This window comes from Capricornis sumatraensis, chromosome 10 (assembly GCF_032405125.1).
Source record: "Capricornis sumatraensis isolate serow.1 chromosome 10, serow.2, whole genome shotgun sequence".
Taxonomy (NCBI): Eukaryota; Metazoa; Chordata; class Mammalia; order Artiodactyla; family Bovidae; genus Capricornis; species Capricornis sumatraensis.
In genome coordinates, this window is record NC_091078.1 from 90,770,015 (window position 1) to 90,796,084 (window position 26,070).

At 40.9% G+C, this 26,070-nt stretch overlaps 1 protein-coding gene and 1 non-coding gene across 2 annotated transcripts in view; both read left to right on the forward strand.

The window, feature by feature from the left end:
• ERC2 (ELKS/RAB6-interacting/CAST family member 2) overlaps nt 1-26,070 on the forward strand; it is a 773,878-nt gene that overhangs the window by 576,181 nt on the left and 171,627 nt on the right. Inside the window, exon 14 of the mRNA XM_068983117.1 lies at nt 4,308-4,468. Coding sequence (XP_068839218.1) covers nt 4,308-4,468 — 161 coding nt within the window. The remainder of the gene's footprint in view (nt 1-4,307; nt 4,469-26,070) is intronic.
• Nucleotides 21,357-21,473, forward strand: LOC138088029 (U5 spliceosomal RNA). The gene has a single exon (XR_011145623.1). It is a non-coding gene; the product is annotated as a U5 spliceosomal RNA (small nuclear RNA).

Sequence of the window (26,070 nt, forward strand, 5' to 3'; positions counted from 1 at the left end):
TTAAATTTTTTATATATTTTATATAAAAATATTCAAAATATTTAAAACTGAAAATATTCTAATTAAATTTTAAGTGAAATGCTATGTAGAAGACAAAGTGGAACAACTCCCTTTTAGCGTGAGATAGGGGATGGAGCTCTCTGCTGACTCACCCCCCCCCCACCCCACTGGTCTGTGTATCAGCCCCCAGATGCCTCTTTGGAACTCATGGTGGTCTAGGGAACAGAGTTCGAAGACCACAACTGCGGGTAATCAGGAGCCCCTTGAGATGTTGGAACCAGACCAGTGATACTTTTGATTAAATATTGATGGTTTAGGCATTTTTTCCTGGAAGTAGGGAGGTAAGTTGTAAGAATAAATCCCATGAGACATCTTGGCTCACCCAGTTCAGAGTCACATCCAAAGACACAAAGTCAAAACAGCTGAAAAAAATCAAAAGGAAAGTCTAACCTTCCGAGTCTGTGTCTTTGGAAAACATTGAAGGGACCCCAGGAATAACATCTAGCAACTTTTCCCCCTTCCTCTTTTCTCTTCCTTCTCAGTCATCTTATTCAAAACAAAACCTTAAAACAAAACGTCTGTGTACCCAGTCTCCAGGCTCATGACTCTCTTCCTCTCTCACTCCTGTCTCCTACTTTCTATCACACAGACTTTCATAGCCTGCCCTTCAAAGCACTGTCCCTTTGCACTCAGTTTTGCTGGTTCACTCTACTACCTGTTTCTTAAAATCCAGGCACAGTCCTGGCTGAGAGAGACCTCTGACAGTGAAGAAGCTGATCAGGCAAAGCCAAGTTCTTATTTAGGGTTGGAGTAGGAACAAAGGCTGGGAACACACGTGTGCACACAGGGGCACACACACACACACACACACACTTATTTTCAATCTTGTCAGAAATGTGGGAGGGGAAGGGATTCAAGCTGGAAGCATAAAAAGTAGTGATAGAAAAAGATGATGTCTCAGGAAGTGTTTCCAAAATAGACTTGCTGATGAAGAGAAAACAAAGAGGAAAGAGAGGAAAGACACAAATGTGGTTCTTAAACATGAGTCACTGAGAAAAGCTCAGGACACTGGACTAAAGTGTCACCAATGTGATAGGGAATGGCAGGTGCAGAGAGCTGGGGTCGGTTGTCAGGAATCTCATTTAGATAGGTGTGCATGGATCATCCTGAATTCAAAGTGATATTGTGACATCTTAATGGAAGTAATCACCAAGTGGTCCAGTGCATGTGAAAGATGTTAAGTGAATAAAAGGAGACAAAGTTTGGAAAAGTATCAGAATAGTGGTGAGAGCTATGGGGACAAACCTCAGTCCTCCTCTGAGAAGCCACGTGAATGAGGAAAATGTCTCTGCGACAGAGTCGTGAAGGGAAAGGTCCAGTTATGGATGCAGGAAGGTGAAGAGTTTGGAAAAGAAACAGGGGAAGTAAGTTCTCAATCTAAGGAGAGCTGCTGAGAACCGAAGGGAAAGGTTAGCTTATAGGTGAATGGGGAATGGATACAGTCCCACTCACCCATTACACTGTGTTTCAGAGAGGCTATCTAATAAGAAGGGGGACTTTCTAATGATATATATATGTATTTAAAACAGTTTACAAAATTATACATACATCTCTATTATATATAATATGTAAAAGAGTAAGAGAGAGATGGAGAAATTAAAACAAAATGTTCAGAGTGTTTATCTCCATGTGGTGGTATTTTGGGTAATCTTAGTTAAAAAGAATGTAATTATCCTTATATTAAAAAAAAGTTTAAATTTCCTGTCTTTTGGATTCCATATGAGTATACCTTATTTTAAGGGAAAGTGTTATTTTATTGATATTAATTAGAAGAATAAATGATATAGAGGCTATGTCATCCCATGTAATACCCACAAACATCTAATAGGAATAAACAACATAATTTCCTGTTTCCAGGTGAAGAACCCAAAGCCAAAAGAGATAAAGAAACTTGTGTCAGTCATATAGTAAGTTATGGAGACATGTTTCAAATCTGATCGTTTTTAAGGCACAAGTTTTGTAGATATAGCCAGCTAAAGTATTACTTCCAGTGAAGAGAAGAAGTTGGGGAACCATTCAGCTGTGCAAACTACACATTAAGAAAAGACATATGGCAAGAAGGAGGGTATCAGTGGCCTGCAAGTGTTGGGAGAGCAAGAATAAAAAGTACGTCCTCTTAATGAGAGGGACCTGGTGGTAGGGAGATGGAGGCAGGTGTTATAGACACTTGATAAGGAGTGTGACAGTTCATCAGTCAAGACAATCCAAGTCACACTGGAGGTAACAGCCTCTCATCTCATGTTGTAACACAATGAAGGTGCTGCCTTGCTTCTGTGGTATGGTTTGGCCTTTAGCTTCATTGTGATCACTCAGGGACTCAGGCTGAAGGAAACATCATCTGAAACATGCTTCTGAAGTCATTATGGCCAGGAAAAGGGAAGGTTGTGGTTGATTGCTAGTTCTTAAATGCTTCTGCTTGGAAATGACAGTGATCTAAGGTGTAATTGTTAAAGCTGGTTTAATATAAAACTCTTTAGTGTCTGCTGTATGCAGTCACATGGCAGGTGAACTAAGAGCTTGGAAACCCACAAAGTAGCATTCTGTGTCTGTGGATTGCAAGCAGGCCAGCTCAACTAGTAAGAGATTCAGCAGGTGAGAATCCTGGACACCCTCCCTCTTCTCTGACATCGATAATACATTTGGAATTTTTTTTTTTTAATTAAAAAAGGAAAGGGAGTCATGAGGACACAGACCATCCCAAGTAGAGGATCAGGCAGGTTGTATCTGAGCTGATGCTTGGAATGACCATAATATTGATCTTTTAAAAAGCAACACTGCTATTGAATGTATAAAAAATAGGGTAAAACAGACAAAAACACTTCTGCTTCAGCCTCATCAAGTATTGTTTTGTAGAAGGGCTTCTAGTCATATTTATGATATTCTGTGAACTTCTATGAGTAACTAAAAAGTGTGATTGCTTTTTAATATTTAAATTTTGTGTGTTAAAAAATAATGCTGTTTATCCCTGTGTAGTTCTGTGACTTTCATAGGTTATGCTCTATATTCCTTGCTTTTAAAACTGTTTTTGGTTTTGGCTTTTATTTATATTACCTGGTCATCAAGTTTCCTCTTTTTATCAGGCCAAAATGAAGGGTTTTCTGAATTTTAAAAGCCTGTAATTTACCTTGGATGTGAACTATCATGCTTATTCTGAATAAATTCCATGTATAACTGCAGAAATTGTGTAGAAAGTCTTTATGAATTGGAACTTAACATGTCATTGACACGTTTTGAAGGGCGTTCTGTTGACTTTAGTGATAGATGATCCCATTCTGCCAAGTTCAGCTGGAAGGGGTGACTTAGAAACCCAAACATCAACTCTGGAGTCTAGAAACTTCCTGAAATCATGGTTTTAAGTCCTCAGGGTGGATGCAGCCTGTATCTGTGCAAGGGATGGCATTTCACCAGCTTGCTCCACGGAAGGCTCTGGAAAAGAACCATTAAACACCAGCCTTCTTTGTTGTGTGTTGGCTTTTAAAAGTCTCCAGTGGTTCGGGAAGGATAAGGCCTTGCCTTGGGGCTCCCTGGTCCAATTTTTTGGGACCTGGCTGAAAACTCTGGATATTTGATAGTCTGGCTTATTTCTATGGTGTATTAGCACCCTATAAAAGTTACATGTCATTTATTTCAAGTTTAGAACCCTCTCAAACTTCAGGGGCAAACCAAACTTGAACCTTTTGTGGCTGGGATTCTGTTTACCTTTGGCCAAACCTCGCTTCCTGAATGTGAAACAGGGAGGTGAGGTGAGAGGGGGACCCCTGAGGCCCCTTGGCCATCAAATCGCTTTTGCCAAACAAGCCTTTGATAGGCTAAAACATGAATGAATTTGAAACACGGAGAGTAGCTTCCTGTCAGAATGCTCTGGGGCCTACACACAAAAGTATATTGTGCCGGGCAAAGTGCATTTGAGTGTTGCCTTCAGCCAACTGTGAGGCAGTATCTGAGATTTTTGCCAAACACAGGTTGAAATTGGGTCAAGCCACTCACCTTCCAGTTCTAATAAATACATTAAGTAGTTTCTGTAAAAGTTATTGGATAATCCAATTGAATGAGGACCTTGGAGAAATTTGGACATTTCTTGTGTTTGAAATGTTTATTTTTAAGTAGTGACAAAGAAAGAATGGACCCCAGGATACAATGCCCAGCTCAAGAATGGCTTTAATTCCTTTGTCTGTTGTCAGAACACAAGGTACACCTTGTGCTTGAATGGAGGAGAAATAACACACTGTGTCCCATGCGCTTTTCAGATAGAAGAGCTGATGAATGCACTGGAGAAGACCAGACAGGAACTGGATGCCACCAAGGCTCGCCTCGCCTCCACGCAGCAGTCCCTGGCTGAGAAAGAAGCACACTTGGCCAACCTCCGGACAGAGAGGAGGAAGCAGCTGGAGGAGATCCTAGAGATGAAGTGAGTGCCCATTTTTGCTTTCTCAGTCGTTCTTTTCTAACTTCTCTGGAGGGACGAGAAAGGGAGTGCTAAAGAAGAGGAGGAAAGAGCTTGGAGAGAATCATTTAGCTAACACTTGACTAGTTGTTTCTGTGACTATGCTTCTTATTTTCTCAAATTACAGCTTCCATGTCCCAATGTGCACATTTTTCACATCTGTTATTCAAAAAAGAAAAAAAAATCCAACATAAGGTTTTGTGACTCTGTGTTTTGTGGACGGCACTAATATTCTTAGATCTGTCGAAAAGGTTTGAGCTGGCCAAGAGACAGAGGCCTTGTTAAGCACAATGGTAATTGAAGTCCTGGTCAGGGTTAAATGGAAACTTTTCTGAGGAGGTATTTCCTAATTGTGACTATAACTTTGCTAATTATATTCTTTTCACTTGTGTACAATGCCTGGCTTGTGTTGGCTTTCATAGTCTCAAGGTTGGCACCTCTTTGTTTAGAAAGCAGGACTCTGATTTGCTCGGCTGATAAAAACAGGCTTGGAAATGCCCCTGCCCCCCTGTCTCATTGGGTAGGTAAGGACTGGATGGGAGTGGGGGTTGGGTAGGGGAGGAGACTGGAACAAATGTCTTTCTTTGATTTAATCAATAAGGTGTGACTGCTTGTCGGGCAATGGTTGTTCCTGTGGGCCTGTGACACACCCACCTTCACCTAGCTTTTATATCGTTCTTACAGTGAAATAATATCACCATGAAAGAACACAGTAAAGATAATTACTCAAATATTTTAGAGATAATCAATTGCTATGAATCTGTTTCTGAAAAATTAGGCAAGAAGCAGCATCTCTCTAAGTCTTTAAATGAAATAATCACTAAAGTATGATTTAAATCCAGCCTCCTTCCAAAATAAGGGGAAATGTACAGAATTATAGCATCTCAAGCCTGTAACATAGAGTTTGAAATTGGTGGCTAGGTATGGAAGAATAACCTTACCCTGACCCTGCAAGTCTTACACATGGTTAGTATTAAACCCAGAAAGCTTAGATCATGGAAAATATGGAATGAAATATTTTGAAGGATTTAATAATGAGGACAAAACTTTTATTCCTTGTCAACTACCTCAGTTTCTCCTAGACCAAAGAATAAGTAGTTTTTTTCCACATATAAACTCCCATTTTTCCTAATAAAAGATGATATAATAAAAACAGATATTATTATCCTCAGTTTAGAGGTGAGGGAACTGAGACTCAGCGAGATTTCAAGTAATTTGCTTAAAGACATCTGGCCAGGATTAAACCCAAAATCTGTTCAGACTCCATTTCTACTACCTCATTTTTTCATGCAGTTATGTCAACTCCACCAAGTCCAGAACTTTTGTCTGTTTGAATCACTGTAAAAATCTTACTGCCTAGAACAGTGCCTGCATATGGTTGGTGCTCAGTAATTGCTCACTGATGGAATGAATAGATTGAATCCTGGAGACTGGATTTTGTGTACTTAGGAAGAAACGTATTTCAAGCATTTGTGACGTTATTGATGTGATCAGTAATTTATTAATAATAGCAGTATATTGATTCCATCAGCCTTTATTCGCTCTCTTTCACTTACCCAGCTTCTGCCTCCTTGTGTGTTGCTATGTGTCAGATTCAGGCTAATTTTTCTCATTGTTCTGCAGCTGTTCCCAAGTTAACTCTACACCTCCTGAAGTGATTTATTATGCCATTATAAGGAAACTTTCATTATTTCCTGTTTATAAAAAGAGCATATATTTCCAGAATTTTCAGAGAACAAGTAATGGTGAAGCTTGCTGGTTTTTGAGTTGTCAGAGCTGGGTTGAAATCCTGTTGCGTCCACTTGGTGGTTGTGTGACTTGGGGGAAAATGACCTTAACATTGCTGACCCTATGGTTTCCTCCTGTAATGGCTTTCGTGGGGTGGTTGTGAAGAGAAGCACTCAGAGGAGGGCTTGGCACATGGAAAATGAAATATGTGTGTAAATGGTGCTATCAGCCAATGAAAATGTCATTTGTTTAGTATACTTTGTGAAGAGTATCATTTGTCTAAAATTTGGGTTTATTTTTCTAAAACATATAAACCTTTTCCATGTGTATGTTTTCCCACTTAATTTCATGATTTCAGATAGCACCTAACTAAGACCTCTTTGGGTGAATTGCCACATTATTGCCGAAGTGCTTAATCTGCTGCCACTGCAAAATAAATAGAAAATTCCTCTGTTAATTCCTTTGGTAAAAGTAACAAAGCTCTGCTTCATTAAGCCGAATATGAACCCCATTCACTCTTTAACTGGCCCAGAAGCCCCACTAACAGGGTTCTTCCCAGGACTATGGGAACACAGGTGCAGGGCAGTTAAATTGACTGAGAACCCCAGTTAGATTTACCAGCCTCATCAGATGTTCTAGTCAACCAAACGGTTTGGTGAATCTTGATTGAGTTGAGTTGACGTATTGGTTATTGGGCATTAACTGAGTCAATGTTAGTGTGAACAGTCAGCTGTATGTGCCATTGTGTTTACTGTCACTCTGTGCCACTGTTGTTTTTCATTCAACAGACAGGCAAGTGTGCAAGCAACTTTAGGCAAGTCTACCCAGGACTGGGAAATCCTGGTACATGGGAAAAGCCGAATGGTGTTAGGAAGAGGGGTAGGGCCACGAATCAAGAGAAACAAGATGTGGTCTCATAACTCATCCATAACCTTAAAGGAGGTTGCTCTCTGGTTGCCTTGGTTTTTTTCTTTGGTGACATGGAGGTAGATATTACCTGCCCTACCTACTCCATAGAATTGTTACAGTAACAGAGTTTTTTAAAAAAATACTGAACTGAAATTAATATAAACTAGCATATGTAAAAGCACTTTGAAACATAAAAGGGGATTTTGAAATGAGAGATGGTGTCTGTTAAATTTGTTGCAAAATTAAATGACACAGAGTTATAGTATTGGAAAACAGCTGGGTGCAGTCTTCCAGCCTATATAAGCCAGACTGCTGTCCACATAATAAGGAATTCACCAGGCCTGGTGAAGACCACTTGCCTTGGAAGCCATGGGCTCATAAGGTGGCGGTTCATGTTCCACGGCTCTCGAAGCTAGCTCCTTCATCCTTATATGGGACTGAAATAGCTTTCCATGTAATTAGCATTACCGCTTGTCTTGGTTTTTGTTTCAGAGCTACATAGATTTCAGCTGAGCCCTGTCCACAGGACAGGCAGCCTTTTATTTTTCATAAATTTATTTTTATTTTATATTTGTTCAGGTAATACTGTGCATTCTAAAAGGAGAAAAAAAGAAAGAGCAAAATTAAAAAGAAACAAAATTGCGTATGATCCTACCATGCAGAGATAGATACTAATAGTATTTTGATGTCTACCTTTACAAATGCTCTTTATTTTTTTTTAACAAAGTTAGATTGTATTTTTGTGTTTTGTAAATCCTTCTTTTGCTTGCTGAATGGTAAACACTGCTCTGTGCAGCAAACATTGAATTGTATTATTTTTCATTATCCAACATACTATCATACAGATTTCTCCCTTTATCAGAGGCTTATCTTGGTGCCAATATTTTGCTAATATAAAGAATGTCTTGATAGGCATCCTGCTGTGTCAGTTTGTTAGCTTATTTTCAAATAATTGCAGATTAATATGCAGTTATAAGAAATAATACAGAGGATTCTCTTGTATGCTTCACTTGTTTCCCTCAGTGGTAACATCTGGCTTAATTATAGCACAGTATTATGCCAGAAAGTTGATATTGATATAGCTTACCAACTTTACTTAGATTTCTCCAGTTTTATGTGTACTCGTGTGTGTATGTATTTAGTTACATACCATTTTATCACACGGATACATCTGTATAGCCACCACCATGGTCAAGGTGTAGCGCTGTCCATCATTACAAGGCTCCCTCACACTGACTTTTGATAGCTACACTCCTAACCCAACTGTTTAATTTTTAACCAGAGTTTTCTATTGTGTTTTATCATTCTGGGACCTGTGCAACAGTGGCCTTCATTTTTCCCTGCCATTTTTATTGGCCAGGGAGGGAGTTGTCCTCTTAGTTTAAATTTAGGCTGAATTTAAAGTGAGAAAAATATTGCTTGATTAAAAGACTTCTCTTTAAATGAGTTGGTTAATTTGTTTACAGTGAAATTCCCTTTTAATATTGGACATCTAGAACTTGGCAGATGGTAGGCATTCAAAAAGAAAATCACTTATGTCCCTACCATACAGAGACAGACAGTGATGGCATTTTGGTGTATACATTTACAAATGCTCATTTTTTAAAAGAAAATTAAATTGTACTTCCATATTTTGTAAATTCTGCATTTGAGGAATGAATGTCCACTGCTATAGGTGGACAAGTGAAAATGTGTGCCCTTATCAAGTTTGCATTTTAGTAAAATGAGTGATCGAAATGAATGGACAAATAAATAAGCAAATAAATAAATAGTTAGATGAATAAAGTAGCTTCTTGTGGAACCAAAGAAGTTTAGAATCCCACTTAGAAATCTCTTTCCATTGGTAAGGACCTCCTGATTATTTGGGAGTAGAGAGGAAAATGCCATGTCACTCCCTATAGTCTGAGAAACCTTCTAGGATCTGAGCCTAGTGGAGAGTCTTTGACTCTCTCTTGTGTAGGATTCTTCCCCCCAAATAAATATTTTTTTCCAGTTTAATCTTCATTGGTTAGTATTCCAACTGCCAGTCATTATTCCCACACTGGAAGAAACTAATGGTTCCCAACCATACATTTTCACAGAAGAACATAATATTCTCCTTCCCTTGTGTATAATATTATTCTTTTACTTAAAGAATATCTAAAACCTCTTACTAAAACATTTCATAATGGTTTGTCTTTGTTACATTTGCTTCTATTTAAAAGGGATTTTATTAAAATAATATTAAGAACATCATTCTATATGTTTGGTTTTATTAATACCAGTTAATGAGCTTACATTCCAGTAACAAGCTCGATTATTTAATTTGTGGCAAGTGAATTTGATATCTGTAGCTAAAAGGAATTGAAGGCCATGAGATACTGTGCTTAAAATCTATCTGTGTGCATTTGCTCAGACAATTTAAACTAGCCCAGTAATTTAATAGGCAGACAGGCAGGCTAACTGATCTGTTCCATTTAGTATTAAATACTGAATGAATAAGGGGTTTGAGAACTGGTTAAAAGTTACATAATGTGAAGTGTGTAGTTTAGACTTTCTGTGGTGATTTCTCATACTTAATGTAAAGATTTTAAAGGGACATCTATAATTTAACTCGTCTGATGACATTGTGAGAGCCACCTTAATTTGCTGGGTATTGTTGCATTCTCGAATCTTCTCCAGATAGCCTCAGAAGCTTTTGTATACACTGGGCTATTTTAGGAAGTTTACAGTGAGGTAAGACAGAGGCTTATTCCAAGGCATTATCCTGTTGGCCTCTTTGATCTAGGATCCCTTTTGAGAGAGCCACTCATTAGGTAAGTACCCTTCAAAGGAGAGGCAGGGTGCAGAAAATGATAAAATCAATTTATTCTTTCCTTCATGCCAACATGAGAAAAGACAAATCACATTTCTTTAGGAAGGAATCCTAAGTGCCTGGCAATTTGGACAGGATTAATGGAGCCTGGGAGAGGAGTTTTGAAGGCAACTGTTACTTAAAATTGATAAACTCAGTTGCAAGAGAAGTTATGGGAATTGAATGAAATAATGCATTTATAAGAAACTGATTTATAAGCCACAAAAGGCCATATATGTATCATGGTGCATGACATATTCATATGTTAGGTAAACCCACTGTAATTAGCATACCCTGAGCTCATCTTCAAATTCAAGTTGGCCTCACACTTTGAACAGTTTTTTGTATGTGGGGTGAGAGAGGGCTACAGTGCAATTTTCTCTGTAAGCCATGATTATTTAGAAAAACTTTGGCATGTTCAATTTAAAATATATATTAAATACTATTGTAATATGTCCTGGGGTTCCCTGGTGGCTCAGATGTAAAGAATCTGCCTGCAATGCAGGAGACCCAGGTTTGATTCCTGGGTCAGGAAGATCCCCTGGAGAAGGGAATGGCAACCCACTCCAGAATTCTTGCCTGGAGAATTCCATGGACAGAGGAGCCTGGTGGGCTCCAGTCCATGGGGTCACAAAGAGTCAGAGACGACTGAGTGACTTCCACTTGATGTTAATGTGTCCTAGAATATCCCAGTCTCTCTGTTCTTATTTGTCTCCTGCTAGTTCTAAAAGTAAACTGAGTCAGCTAAAATACTAGTGAAGCTTTTCTCAGCTTCCTGTTACCTGTAGTGATTGAAGACAGGTGGCAGAGAGAAGAACTGCTCATTCAGGAATGATTGTGGTTTGAGCTGTAGAGAGTCACATGATGGGCAGTTGTTTATCACTCTGGATTTCTGTTTCTCTCTTGTAACCCTGGAGTTGGTGGTTTAGGGCCTTTAGTGAAAGAGAAAAGACTTGATATACATAAAATTGATAAATAAAACTGAACTACGATGAAAATAACTTTAGAATAGTGGAGTGGTCTAATTAGCTTGATGCAAGGAACAGAAAACTGCACATTCCAGAGGTTCACGCAAGCAGCGTAGTAACCAGGGACTGGCACTCCTTCTGCCTTGATGCTTTGTTATTCTCTGCACATGAGATTCTGCATATGTTTTTCTCTGCACCTCATGATGCAAGGTTTTTGCCTCAGTTCCAACCATTCCATCCACATTCCTGCCGTCAGACAGGAGAAGGGAACCTCCCTGCCATTTAAGCTGCCCATACCATCCACTGACATCTGAGTCATTTAACAATTTATTTGATAAAATAGTTGTTGGGTATCCATTGCTTGCAAAGACTGCTCTAAACCAGAGGCACTCACCTAATCACTGTTCTAAGTGGACACAAAGGACAAAGATCTCTCCATTCTAAGTAAGTGCAAGAACCAGAGTGGGGAAGGGTCACATTGATCAGTGTTTAAGTCAGATGATCACATTTAGATACAAGAAAGCAGGAAAATCTGGATTTCAGCTGGGTGGCTGTATGTCTGGCTAACTCTCAGGGAGTCTACTACCAAGGAAAGAAAGAGGTGGAGAGATATTAGGGGCAACTAGCCGTCTTTGCTGAAATGAGCAAAGTATGGGAAGAAAAAATCAACTGATATTTTATCTCACTGAATATTTAAAAATAACTTTGCAGCTACATTTTTAGTGATAGCATTCCTCTCAGACATTTACTTGTGTGTATGTGTGTCCAGTAAGTATTTGAGTTCATTTCTGGGTACCAGCATTGGTAAACTATGGGAGAGCCATGTGTTGAGTGAACATATTGGGAGATACCTGAAAAATATGTTCATGGTTGGAATAGATGATGGATGAGGGATGTTAGTCTAGAGAAGACCAAGAGACACATTCTTCCTTCAACTATTAAAGGGGTGACATGAGAGGAAAGAAATAGATTTGATTTATGCTGCCTGAGATGATTGTGTCTGAGCACAGTTATTCTTTAAGAAGACGAAGGCCTTCCTACAGTGCTTTGTAGCAGTCAGAACTCTATGCTTTTTTGAGGTGGTTTCCGAGGTATGTCAGCAAATCCTGGGGGGAAGAGGTGCTATAGAGAGAATCCCCATCCCCAGGGAGGGGTGGAAAGGTGATCTCCACAGTTCCTTTCAGTGTGTAATTCTACCAGTCATTCTGCTAAATGAGTGATCTGGAACTTGAAGAATATTTAGGAGATGCTGGAATCTTGTTTCTTCTCTTAAGGAATTCTATTTGAAATGCAAAAACTTTTGCCAAAAACCAAAATGACTGCTTGGTCTAGGACACTGTCCTCTCAATAGGACCGCAAGTACAGAACCTATCCTGTACTTGTGTACATTGCGTTTATTTTTCATGAAATTCTTTAGATATGAAATGCATGAGCCAAGCAGAGATGTGTTTCAGAAATCATCACAGAGCAAAGAATCAGTAGTTCTGTGTCAGATAGAATCAAGACCTCTTCACTCTCCTTGCCCTAATGTACTATCTTTGATTAAAATGCTTTCAGAGGATTAAATTAGCTCAGGCATATATACTATTCAGTTCATGCAGACTTTGGATAATGAGATTAACATTACCAGTGAACAGTTCTTAAGTGCTTATTACATGTCAGGCAGGGGCTATTTACTTCACTTGCCTATGACTGCCACCTCCTTTGAGATGGGGAGTCTTATGACCCCCAGTGTGTAAATGTAGAAACTGAGGCTCAGACACCTGGAACTCAAATACAAGTCTGTTTGACACTACAGGCTATGATCTTAACCACTGACAGTTTGTATCACACTTTCTCCTAGTGAAGAACAGGTTGTCATCAAAAGAATTTTATTTGGTGATGCTAGTATCCAGTTTTGATTAAATAGTAGATGGCAGCAGGCACATAGGTTCTTCTTCCAACTTGCATTAGGGAAGCAGGAGAGCAAGCCAGGTTGATGGTGGGAGGGAGGGGGCAGGAAGAGAACTAGTTGGAGGAGGCCTTTGAACTCAGCTTCCTTATCATAAAACAAAATAGGGGAGACACTGTCTTCTGGCCAAAAACATGCACTAGATGTATAGTTTTAATAGTGAAAAATGTCAGTCAAATGGGTCCCTTGGTTTTTAGTGGAAATACAAACATTTTCAGAGCTAGAGCGGTATAATCTTTCAGCTTAAATAATCATAATCAGCAGTTAAATAATCTAAATGCTCATGAATTTGTAGAGTTGAAAGTATTCCAAGCACCACACTTCATGTTATCTCCATCCGCACAGCAGTAGCTCCACGGGAAAGAGAATTGTACAGGCCTTCCAACCTCCTAAAGTGTGGCAAGTCAAAGGGGGCAGTTGCGGTCCTTCTTTCGATCCAAAAGCAGCTTCCTTTTGGAGAAATTTTGTTAAGTGCTTGATCTAAGGATGTGGGGGATACTGGCAGCTTAAGCCCCAGGAGGCAAGGGGTGGGGCAGCTGTATACCAGGAAAAGTCAAGGGGTGGGCATTACAAGCAGGGTCACAGGTCAGGTCCTGAAATGATAATTCTCCGGGGCAGTGAGCAAGGCTCTCAGGACTCAAGTTCACATCCCAAATCTGCCAAAGGTAGCTGAGTGAGCCAAGGCCAGCCTGACCCTCCAACCGTAAACAAGGCTCTGGACTTGGATGACCAGGTTGATAGCTCCTGATTCTCTCAAGCAATAGTTCTCACCCTGGCCATAATTTTGCCCCTCAGGGACATTTGGTGAGATCTGGAGATAATATTGTTGTCACAGCTCAAGGGAAGATGCTACTGGCAGGTAGTGTGTAGAGACCAGCGACGCCACTAAGCATCCTACAATGCACAGGATAGCCTAACAATAAAGAAGTAGATGTTTTTTCAGAAATTCTGTTGGTTTTTCCATGATCCAGCAGATGTTGGCAATTTGATCTCTGGTTCCTCTGCCTTTTCTAAATCCAGCTTGAATATTTGGAACTTCACAGTTCATGTACTGTTGAAACCTGGCTTGGAGAATTTTGAGCATTACTTTGCTAGTGTGTGAGATGAGTGCAATTGTGCAGTAGTTTGAACATGCTTTGGCATTGCCTTTCTTTGGGATTGGAATGAAAACTGATCTAGTCCTGGGGCAACTGCTGAGTTTTCCAAATTAGCTGGCATATTGAGTGCAGCACTTTCACAGCATCATCTTCCAGGATTTGAAATAGTTCACCTGGAATTTCATCACCTCCATGAGCTTTATGTGTAGTGATGCTTCCTAAGGCCCACTTGACTTAGCATTCCAGGATGTCTGGCTCTAGGTGAGTGATCACACCATCGTGATTATCTGGGTATGAAGATCTTTTTTGTACAGTTCTTCTGTGTATGCTGCCACTTCTTCTTAACATCTTCTGCTTCTGTTAAGTCCATACCATTTCTGTCCTTTATTGTGCCCATCTTTGCATGAAATGTTCCCTTGGTATCTCTAATTTTCTTGAGGAGATCTCTAGTCCTTCCCATTCTATTGTTTTCCTCTATTTCTTTGCACTGATTATTAAGGAAGGCTTTCTTACCTCTCCTTGCTATTTTTTAGAACTCTGCATTCAAATGGGTGTAATTTTTTTTTCTCCCTTGCCTTTAGCTTCTCTTCTTTTCTCAGCTATTTGTAAGGCCCCCCTCAGGCAACCATTTTGCCTTATTGCATTTCTTTTTCTTGGGGATGATCTTGACCCATGCCTCCTGTACAATGTCACAAACCTCCGGCCATAGTTCTTCAGGCCCTTTATCAGATCTAATCCCTTGAATCTATTTGTCACTTCCACTGTATAATCGTAAGGGATTTGATTTAGGTCATACCTGAGTGGTCTAGTGGTTTTCCCTGCTTTCTTCAATTTAAATCTGAATTTAGCAATAAGGAGTTCATGATCTGAGCCACAGTCAGCTCCCAGTCTTGTTTTTGCTGATTGTTTAGCACTTCTCCATTTTTGGCTGCAAAGAATATAATCTCTCTGATTTCAGTGTAGACCATCTGGTGATGTCCACGTGTAAAGTCTTCTCTTGTGTTGTTGGAAAAGCGTATGCTATGACCAATGGGTTCTCTTGGCAGAACTCTATTTGCCTTTGTCCTGCTTCATTCTGTACTCCAAGGCCAAATTTACCTGTTATTTCAGGTATCTCTTGACTTCCTACTTTTACATTCCAGTCCCCTATAAAGAAAAGGACATCTTTTTTGGGTGTTAGTTCTAGAAGGTCTTGTAGGTCTTCAAAGAACCGTTCAACTTCACCTTCTTCAACATTAGTGTTTGGAGCATATACTTGGATTACTGTGTTATTGAATGCTGTGCCTTGGAAATAAAGAGAGATCATTCTGTAGTTTTTAAGATTGCATCCAAGTATTGCATTACTGACTCTTGTTGACTGTGAGGGCTACTCCATTTCTTCTAAAGGATTCTTGCCCACTGCTGCTGCTAAGTCACTTCAGTCATGCCCGACTCTGTGCGACCCCATGGACGGCAGTCCACCAGGCTCCGCCATCCCTGGGATTCTCCAGGCAAGAACACTGGAGTGGATTGCCATTTCTTCCTCCAATGCATGAAAGTGAAAAGTGAAAGTGAAGTCGCTCAGTCATGTCCAACTCTTTGCGACCCCATGGACTGCAGCCCACCAGGCTCCTCCGTCCATGGGATTTTCCAGGCAAGAATACTGGAGTGGGGTGCCATTGCCTTCTCCATAGTAGATATAATGGTCATTTGAGTTAAATTCACCCATTCCTGTCCATTTTAGTTCATTGATTCCTAAAATGTTTATGTTCACTCTTGCTCTCCTTTTCGACCACTTCCAATTTACCTTAACTTATGGGCCTAACATTTCAGGTTCCTATGCAATACTGCTCTTTACGGCATCGGGCTTTATTTCCATCACCAGTCACATCCACAACTGGGCGTTGTTTTTGCTTTGGCTCCGTCTCTTCATTCTTTCTGGAGCTCTCCACTGATCTCCAGTAGCATATTGGGCACCTACCCACCTGGGGAGTTCATCTTTTAGTGTCATATCTTTTTGCCTTTTCATACTGTTCATGGGGTTCTTCTCAAGGCAAGAATGCTGAAGTGGTTTACCATTCCTTTCTCCAGAGGACCACATTTTGTCAGAACTCTCCAACAAAAAGCCATGTTTTTTTCCAGCTGAGTGCCAAAGAACTGATGATTTTGAACTGTGGTGTTGGAGAAGACTCTTGAGAGTCCCTTGGACTGCAAGAAGATCAAAGCAGTCAGTCCTAAAGGAAATCAGTACTGAGTGTTCATTGGAAGGACTGATGCTGAAGCTGAAACTCCAATAGTTTGGCCCCCTGATACAAAAAACTGACACACTGGAAAATACCCTGATGCTGGGAAAAGTTGAAGGCAGGAGGAGAAGGGGATGACAGAGGATGAGATGGTTTGGTGTCAACACTGATTTAATGGACATTAGTTTGCGCAAGCTCCAAGTTGGTGATGAACAGGGGAGCCTGACATGCTGCAGTCTTTGGGGTCACAAAGAGTCGGACACGACTGAGTGACTGAACTGAACAGCAAAGAATGATCCACCTCCAAATGCCAGAAGTGCCAGGGCTGAGCAACTCGTTACTTGCCTCCCTTTTTAAAATTTGTGTTTTTTAAATGAGAGAACAGAGAAAACTTAATAGGTTCTCATCTCTGATTTAGCTTGACTTATTTTCAAAGGGGACATGTGTTTCCCCCATTCAACATCATGATTTTGGCCCAGAGGGCTTGATGGTCTGGGTTCTTCCTGTGTTTTGTGCAACTCTGGCTTGATTCTGGATTGCTTTCTCGGGACTACAGACCCCAGAGAAATTGGCACAAGTCTCAGATCTAAATTTCCAAGAGACTGTGCTCCCTGTAAGATATAAATCCTGGCTAAGATACAAAAGACCTAATCCTCCAAAGCCTACTGCTCAGTGGACCATGCAGTCCTCTCCAGCTCCAGTGTTCCATCATTCTGTAACTTCTGAATCTCTCTGGTCCTCACTTTCTCCAACTATAAATGAAGGGTATGGGATTGGCCAGTCCTCCAGCCAGGCCTCTAAACTGATGCCCCCTTTCTCTCTCTCCCCTCGTTCATCCTTTTCCACTTGTTCCTTCTTTCATCACAACCCATTAGGTAGTTAGGTCTTTTCCTAGGAACCATTTCCTGCAATGATTATTTAGAGCAAAAAGGATAGAGTAAAATAAGGCCACTGCCAAAGTGGGAGAATGTATTCCAGAGCCGTGGCACCAATGGGACAGACTGTGGTCCAGATGCCAGCTCTTTCCTGGAAGAGAGAGGGCAGGACTTGGGGGAAATTCCAGCTTGAAGGTTTTCTATCTCCCTGTATCAACTTCTTTGCAAAAGTAAAATAAACTGTAGATGTTATTGTGGGATGCCTCAGCCCTGAGGGGAAACATCAATAACTGCAGCCCAGTGACAGAGGGCATCATGACAAAAGCTCCCAAGTCACTGAAGACCTCCAGGATGAAGCAGAGAGTGGAGGTGATGAAGGTTTTGGATGTTCTTGGTTCCTAGAAAGCACTTAATGAAAGTTGGTGGAAGGAAGGAATGAATGCTGATGAAAATTATGCTCTGCCTCTTGCTAGTGGTCTCTCCCTCCTGTCCCCACCTTTTCCACTCTCGCCTTCTCTTCAACCCAATCTCCTCGTTCTTCTTCTTTCCTTTTCCTCATGTTCCTCTCTCCTTTGTTTCTTCTCCTTTCCCTACCCCTATTCTGGTGCCCTACAAAGTGAGAGGTGTCAAAATATTTTCTGTATCTTGTTAACATAATGATTCCCTTGCTAGATTCTAATTTTGACTATTGAGCAGAAGGCAGACCTGGGAAAGAATGTACGTGTGTGTGTGTGTGTGTCACACACATGCATGTTGGAGGGCAGAGAAGGGGCTTGCTCTGGCAATCTTGCCTGAAGAATGAGATCTTGAGGGGAAGCTGCTCAGTTTCTCAGGAGCAAAGCAATTGAGCTAGAGCCTGAAGCCAAGTTGCCAGTCAAGAACAGCCAAAGTCTTTTGTTTTCCAGTCACAGAATTTGGGAGCCAACAGATTGTGAAAATTGAAATGCAGCATTTGACTTGATCTCTGGGTTAAGCCAATATCCCTGGGATCTTAATTTGAACCTGCAGGAGTCTTTGGCCAACTTCCTTGAGAATCTGGTATTACTCACACCCAAGCCTTCGCTTCCTTGGAGAGACTTGCAGAGCATGCTGCAGCTTGTGCCCACATGTGTTAGGATCAAAGTTAAATTGTCTTTCTGTTCTGTTTTGAAAATGGTGTTTAGGTGTTCAGTTTATGAGCCCTGAGCTTGGTGCTTCTTTCTCTTCTTGGCTCTATCTCCGGATGTTTTCTTGAAAAAGTTCCCTTCAGTGCATTTCTAAGGCTTTATTCTAAGGCAGTATGGTAGGTCCAGTGGTTATTCTCTGTTCTGCCCTCCAGTGCCATTCTTTGGGAGGGGAGACTGTTCCCTGGAACGCTGCCCCTGTAGGATGCATTGCAGGGGCTCCTTTGCTGGCTGACTTCTGGTGGGTCCAGGGCCTGAAGGAGGCACTGCAGGAGATGGGAGGGTGCATGCCTGACAAGTTGCTTCATTCATGTCAGACTCTTATGCTGGAAAGGGTCGCCATGCCCTCCTCCAGGGAATCTTCCTGACCCAGGAATGAAACCTATGTCTCTTGTGTCTCCTGCATTGGCACGTGGGTTATTTACCACTAGCATCACCTGGGAAGCCCAATGAAGGGTGGGAAGAGAAAAAGACTAGAGAATTTCCTCCCTGTCCCTTCTGGCACTGGGGCCACATCTCTGGCAGTAGGGACTTCTCCCCATGACTGTAGCTCCTCTTAGCAGTGCCCCATCCATAATTCCCATTGGCACTGGGATTAACTCATATTTCCTGTTGCCCCTTCAGCCCAAAGTGCAGTAATAGCCAACCCCTTGTTGCCATTTCTGGGGTGCCTTGGCACATTTGTTTTATTAACCTTGCCCACCTCTCCTCTGTAGTCCTTTCATTGAAGTCTCTGCACTGGACCTGTCTGTGGTGAATTCTGTTTCTGGCCAAATCTAGACCAGTGCAGTGGGGAAGATCATGGTGCCCTAGTCATAGGTGTGAGATTTGTTACAATGATTTGAGAAAACATTGTTTGAAAATGTTTACATTTCCCATAGTAAGTAATTTTGGAAAAAGAAGCAGAATGCTTGATGCTACAGTCAAAATATTAAAACAAAACTGTCATTCTGTGGTTCTATAAAAATAGTTGGTTTTTAAATGACCCTTGAATACAAATGACTGCTGCTGTGACAATCCCAGAAAGATGTGAAGCTGATGTTTCCAGAGTCAGCCTCAGTCTTAGGACTAGTGAAAACAGCCCCCTGTTCCTGCCATATACAAAGAATAAATGCCCCTTCCATATTCTTTAGGCTTGGGGGAGTTGGTTTGACTGAAAATGGAAGAGTTTTTTGAGATGGAAGGAAAGAGAGCATTCTAGAAGTCCTGGGCTACAGTATAAGACAGCTGCCTCCAGGCCCTGACATCTTTACAGCCAGGCTCAGGGCACTTGGGAGTCCCATAAAGTTAAAGGCATTGCATCTTTGATCAGCAACTGCTCTGATGCAGACCTCCAGACTGAGGTGCAGGCTCAGCATGCCTACTCATTGATTCAGTCACTGTTCAGACATTGATTCAGCTCATTCATGTAACAAGTGATGCAGGAAGTCACAGTTGTTTATTGAGACAATGAATGAACAATTTCATGTCCAGTTATGGGATTAGAACATTGAATGTAGAATTGCAGCTAGGATAAGTGTGCAAAAAAGGAAAGATCTTTGTAGAGAAGAGAGCATCCTAAAGGTAGTAGAAGGGGTCCTTTAGGATAAACCATGAAGTGTTGAGTGCGTGGGAGTTCACTAAATTGAAGAGGCAGGCTAGGTGAGTGGATCAGGTCAGAGAGCACATTCTAGGAGGAGGAGATTCCCTGTGCAAAGGCCCTGTGGTAGAAGGGAGCAACATGCTTTTACTTAATTCACAGGAGGCCTGTGTGGTGGAAGCACAGAGACTGAAGGAAAGCAGGATTGACTGAGGCTGGCAGAGGCCGGACTACCCCTGGGGGCCGTGGTCAGATTATTGATACTTATCCTAGGAACAAGAACCCACTGTGGGTGAAGTAACATGATCAGATTATGATTTGAAAATGATAAAAAGCAATTACAGTGTGCTTACCATGTGCCAGAAACTTTTAAAGACCTTTGTAAATATAAACTTAGTATCTTCACAGCTTCCTCTAGGATAAATACTGTGGCCATTCTCATACTACTTTTGAGGAAAGAGAGGCACGAAGAAGTTAACCAGCCCAGGGTCACATAGCCCAGGCAGGGTTTGAGCCTCTCAGAATCGCCCTGTAGTCTTGGCCCATTGCTTGACCACCACAGCACACAGAGGCTTTTGTGTGGAGCATAGATTTGGATGTGGGCATACTACTAGGAAGCTGCTGAAGTTTTTGAGGTGGGAAAAGATTATCCTAAGATGGTGGCAGTGGAGATGGAGAGAAATGCAAGTTTTCAAGAGACCTATAGGGAGCTGAGCTTATTGGACTAGGTTTAGAGTGACTACTGGAGTGGTGGAGATGGGCGTCCCCCTCTTGCTCTTCTTCCTGCCAGCTCTGTGCTCTGTTTCCCTGAACGCTTTCATGCCTTTATGCAGGACTGTGAGGGAGTTGCTGTGGCAACTATTGCTCTAGTCCAGAGTTTCTTAATGGCAACCCTTCTGATGCTGGGCTGGTTAATTCTTTGTTGTGGGAGCTGTCTTATGTTTAATAGCATCTGTGGCCTTTACCTAGTAGATGGTGGGAACAATCCCCCACCTCCATTTGCAACAATCAAAAATATCCCCAGATATTTCCAGAAGTCCCCTTTGAAGGCAAAATATCCCTTGAATGAGAAGTGCTAGTCTACTCCTAGCCTCTATATATCTGTAGCTTCTCACCTTGGACTAGCAGCCTACCACCTCCCTGGAATACTGTGAGCCTTGAGCCAGTGTGTTAGTGGTATTAGTGAAGTTTTAAACTGGCCCATGCCCAACATGTGGGCCTTCTGCCTTCTGGAAGCAGGCAGTCCTAGATTGGGTAGATTCAGAAAGTTTAGAAAGGAGCCTTTCCCACTATTTAACAGTGTCATGTTTGTCTTTAGTGGGGTAGCTTAGACAGCTGTCTATAATTCACGGCCATTTTCTTTATGGACATATACTCTTTAGTTCTAGGAACTGATTTCAAGATGAACTTTCTGTAATCTGCTCTCAGGTGTGGGCATTGCCTTAATCTTATGTTTCTGGAACAACTGTTTTCTCAGTAGCTCCAAAAGTTTCCTGTGAAGACTTTGATTTCTTTAGAAGGTCTTTCATACTCTGGTTTCTTTTCAGGCTGAATAAATCTTTCACCTTTTACTAAAGCTTTCCATGGAGATGGCCTTTCATTGAAGAATATATCAAAGTTAGATAAGCTTCTCATTTGGAATGATGAATTTATCAAGTGCCTGTATTTAGAGAATTTTAAAGAATTTTGTTCATTTGAAAATTCCCTACTAAATAATATATTTTTTAAAAGTACCTTGAATAGTCTGCCTTTTAATGTAAAACCCATGCTGGCATCTAAGGAGAAATACTCAAATGAGATATGACTATAAGTTAGTGTTGACAAAAGCTGGGTTTTATCTTTTTTTAGAGGACGGGGTGCTTCCATGGAACAGAGAGGTGTATTCCTGTGAGAATCATCTCTTGTCTAATTGATGGCCCAATGGGCTAGGGTAAATTTCTGTTAGACCTTATTTTTTATTTTGAAGATGTCAATTGCATACAAAAGTAAAGTGAAACTCCACTTACCTTTCACCTAACTTCAGCCATTACTCAACTCATTGGCAGTACTGTTTGCTTCCTATCCCACATTTCCCCACTCCTATGCCTCGGTTATTTTGAAGCAAATCCCAGGCATTATATCATTTCATTCATAAATATTTCAATATAAACATTCTTTTTTTAAGATAAACATTTGTGACAGCAAATTACAAACACTTTAAGGTAGAGGATAATTCTAATGAAGGCTTTCCCCCATAAATTTGAGACTCACCGGAATCCAAATGTGAGAGGTTTAGATTCTGATTTTTTTTAATGTTGCTATAAAACTGCAAAATGGACCATTTAGTGGCATCATATAGGGAAATTCGAAAAATTTATACCACCTGACACATTCTTCAATTGATTTCTGGCTCTATTCACCCTGGCTTATGCTTACGTCTCAGAACTGACATGACTAAATCATGGTAGACTTTTTGTTACCTCTTGGTGATTGTTGACATTTCTACACATGACTAGAAGGACGGGCCTTTCTTGCTCTTGTGTCTTTTCAGTTTCTTGACTGAATGGTAACTCTTCAAGATTTTGAAGAAAGAAAACGGACAACAGCTTTTGTTGAAGGGTGACCATAAACTAATGGTTAGTCTCATCTTTATGCCTAAGGGTTCTTGGGTATTGATTAATGGTAACTTTTCTACAGAGAATGTAGCTGAGATTAAGCTCTCTTTGTAATAAGATTAAACCTCCAAATCTCTACTGAGGCCTGAACATAACTATTTCTTGCACTGTTTTTGTTGACGATGATCTCTTCTTGTTCCCAGAAGCCCCATTTCCTTAGGAATTTTTTTTTTTCTTCAGTTATTCTAGAGCAGTCATCCCAAACCTTTTTGGCACTTGTCACCAGTTTCGTGGAAGATACTTTTCCCATGAACAGGGGTCGGGGAAATAGTTTCAGAATGATTCAAGTACATTACATTTATTGTACGCTTTATTATTATTATATCAGTTCCACTTCAGATCATCGGACATTAGAGCCCAAAGCTTGCACGCCCCTGCCCTAGGGTGTTCGTTCTGTAATTAATTCAATCACAATTCATTGAGCAAGAGGTAGGCTTCTCCCACTGCACTCGATGCCGATCTATTCATGGCTCAGACACAGTCCCCATTTCCCCAGCGCTTAACTCGATGTTTTAGTTATTAGAATGGATCTTGTACATCCAACCTGAATGGTTTTGGGGAGGAGCAGAATGATTTCCATCTCTGAACATCTTCTTTGCCCTTTTCTCCCTCAACTAGGTTACCAGGGTATATCTTTGGGTTGAGCTAGATGTTTGTCTTGGGCTTGGTATTCCAACCTAGTTTCTCTAGAGGGGAATGATTTAGGAATGCATAACAGGTGGGCCAAGAACTTGGGCAACAATCTTGCCCCACTTGAAATAGAAGGTGGATAGAGAAGGTGTCCCAGAAGGATAGGGAAATGTGAAGGTTCGGGTCTCACTCCAAAACAGACTTTATATCCATCACATTTTGGTTGACAGTTGGCCTTGAGCCAGGCAAGACTACATGATGGTGATTAAGTGTGTCATTATGAAAACTTAGTGTTTCATGTCACCTAGCCTGTCCTCTCATCTGGTGATGCTCCCTAAATTGCAACAGCATTTTTGGAAAGCGGTCCTTTAACCTCTGCCCAGCATCAGGGTTGATGAGAAATACATTAGCACAAGAGTCAAGAGCCTGGGCTTTGAAAGGAAAGATGACTTGGGTTTATATCTCTGCCTTGCCATTTACTCTTCTTGCACTGTGACACTGACAAATGTATAAATGACATTACCTTGCCTGTGGAGTTTCTCTGATGATTAAATGAGCTAATACATATAAAACACTTAGCACAGACCTATATTTAGCAACTCTTAATAAATCTATTTATCAGCGTTCTCTCAGAGAACTGTCCCTTAAATGTCTGCCTTTTGTTGCACTGTAATAGTTTTATTTGTCGTGCCACCCTCTTGCTTTTTTTATTATTTTGCATTTTGCTTTCTGGGGCACATGAGCATTCAGTCCTTCTAAATGATTCTTGAGTATTTACCACTGTTCTTCTGTCTTGTCCTGTTCTCAGTAGCCCCCGTGCTATAGAATCTTCTTATCTCCAAAGTCCCCAGTTCTTCTTTGTCTTCTTCTAACAGGTTTAGAGGGCCCTTAGTAGTCTAACCCATCTCCATTAGATTATTCTCTGGATTCTTTTTCTGTGGATTCCACAGTTAGTCACTGGGTACTTTCTATGGATAGGGCATTGAGTCCAGCCCTGTTAACATGGTACTAACCTAGTGAAACTTATGCACTAATGAGGAAGATGGAGTAAGAACTCTGATAAGAAAGGCCCAGGGTTGGGGAGGGCGGGGGGAATGGTATTAGGACATTGAATCCAGATTGGAAGGAAGCATGGGGGCTTAAAGAAGCTTCCACGAGGAATAAAGGCCTGATATGAGACCTAGTGGCTGAGAGATGTGAGCCAGGTGATGAAGGGGGATAGGAGGAGTATTTCATATGGGACTTAAATACAGTATTTAAATGGACAACAATTAAATAGACGGGGTCCTGCTAAGAACCCAAACAACTCTGGAAGATTTTGCTGAAATATATCCACCTCCATGGGGAGAGGGTATCAGAAATGTCATTCCCATAAGTATGCAATAATGGCTAACCTTCTACCACAGCACCCTTGCCTCCTAACCTTATCTTTACCTTAAAACAAATAGTTTCCCCTCCAAGCAGGTTAGAGTGCCCTTTTTCCTGCATTCTCACATTCTTCGTGACATGTGGTCATTGAAAGTTGGCTACTAACCCAAGTCATTTTTCGCAAGCTGCCATTGGAGATGCTATCTACACAATGTATAGGAACACTGTTTACATTCACATTGGCCAGCTGTAACTGGATATGAAATTTTCAGCATTACCTTTCTTGCATGATGGTATCAGAAATAATTTATATGTTTATAATAAGAAAGGATTTAAAAAAAAAATAAGATACACAATGAAAGGGGTTCCCAGAACTGGTCTGGAATTTTTCAAGGAGATATTGAGTGTGGAAAAGATTTAAAACTCCAGCTTGGAGTTTGCTTTTCAATGCAACTAATAGCGTATACAGGAAAATCCATGCCAACAAACTTGAACAGCTTTTCATTGCATAGCTGAATGTTTTATTATTTTAATTTTTGAAATAATACCAAAAAAAAGAACTACCAAAAGAATATAAAACCTTAGCAAGAAACAATTTGATTCCTACCAAGACTGACTTCAGTGAAAATGGGCCTATGCCCTTTAGCATCTCTGAAAACACGCTTTCTTCTTTAAGCTTCATTAACTAAAGAAGTAATAATGATCACAATAGGATGGTGTTTCTATTGAGTAGCAGCCAATGGAGGACCAGGAGAGCCTTAGCCTCTGATGCCAAAGTCCACAAGGCAAGGGCTCTCTAAAATCAGCTGGGAGAGGAGAGCGGGATTGCTTTTTTTTTTTTTTTTTTTGCCGACTGAGCAAATTATGCCCCTGTCTCATGAACTGTTTTAGCATCATTTCCTTGGGCCTCAGTGGCATCCAGAGCAGAAGTGATTAACTATAGGCTCAAAAGGTTCTTAAATCCAGCCAAGAAACCAGTTAGAGGAATGCAGCAGATGTTCCTGCATCTTAGATGTGGGTTGTATTATCTCTTGCTTGCCACACCTGCAGGGGCAAAGCCTACCTGTTGGAGATACAGAGCTTAACTCTATGCATATATTAGTGTACAGACCACACACATACTCATGCTTCCTGATAAGACCCAGAGGTATACAAGCTACTTCATTTAAAGATTAAGGAACTAGTAAATTCATCTATAATATGTTAAAATGTACATAGGGTCAGTAAGGCGGGAGAGAAGAGGTCATCTGTTATCATCATGGAAGAGTCAAATGACCCATGGAACAGTCAAATGAATACAGCAAATTATCTGTACTAGATCTGAAATTCTGTGAGTGCTACATATTTTAACAGAATAATAGATTGGATGATATAGATTCATTGTGTTATTGTTCAGTTCAGTTCAGTAACTCAGTCGTGTCCGACTCTTTGCAACCCCATGAATCGCAGCACGCCAGGCCTCCCTGTCCATCACCATCTCCCGGAGTAAACTCAGACTCACGTCCATCAAGTCCGTGATGCCATCCAGCCATCTCATCCTGGGTCGTCCCCTTCTCCTGCGCCCAATCCCTCCCAGCATCAGAGTCTTT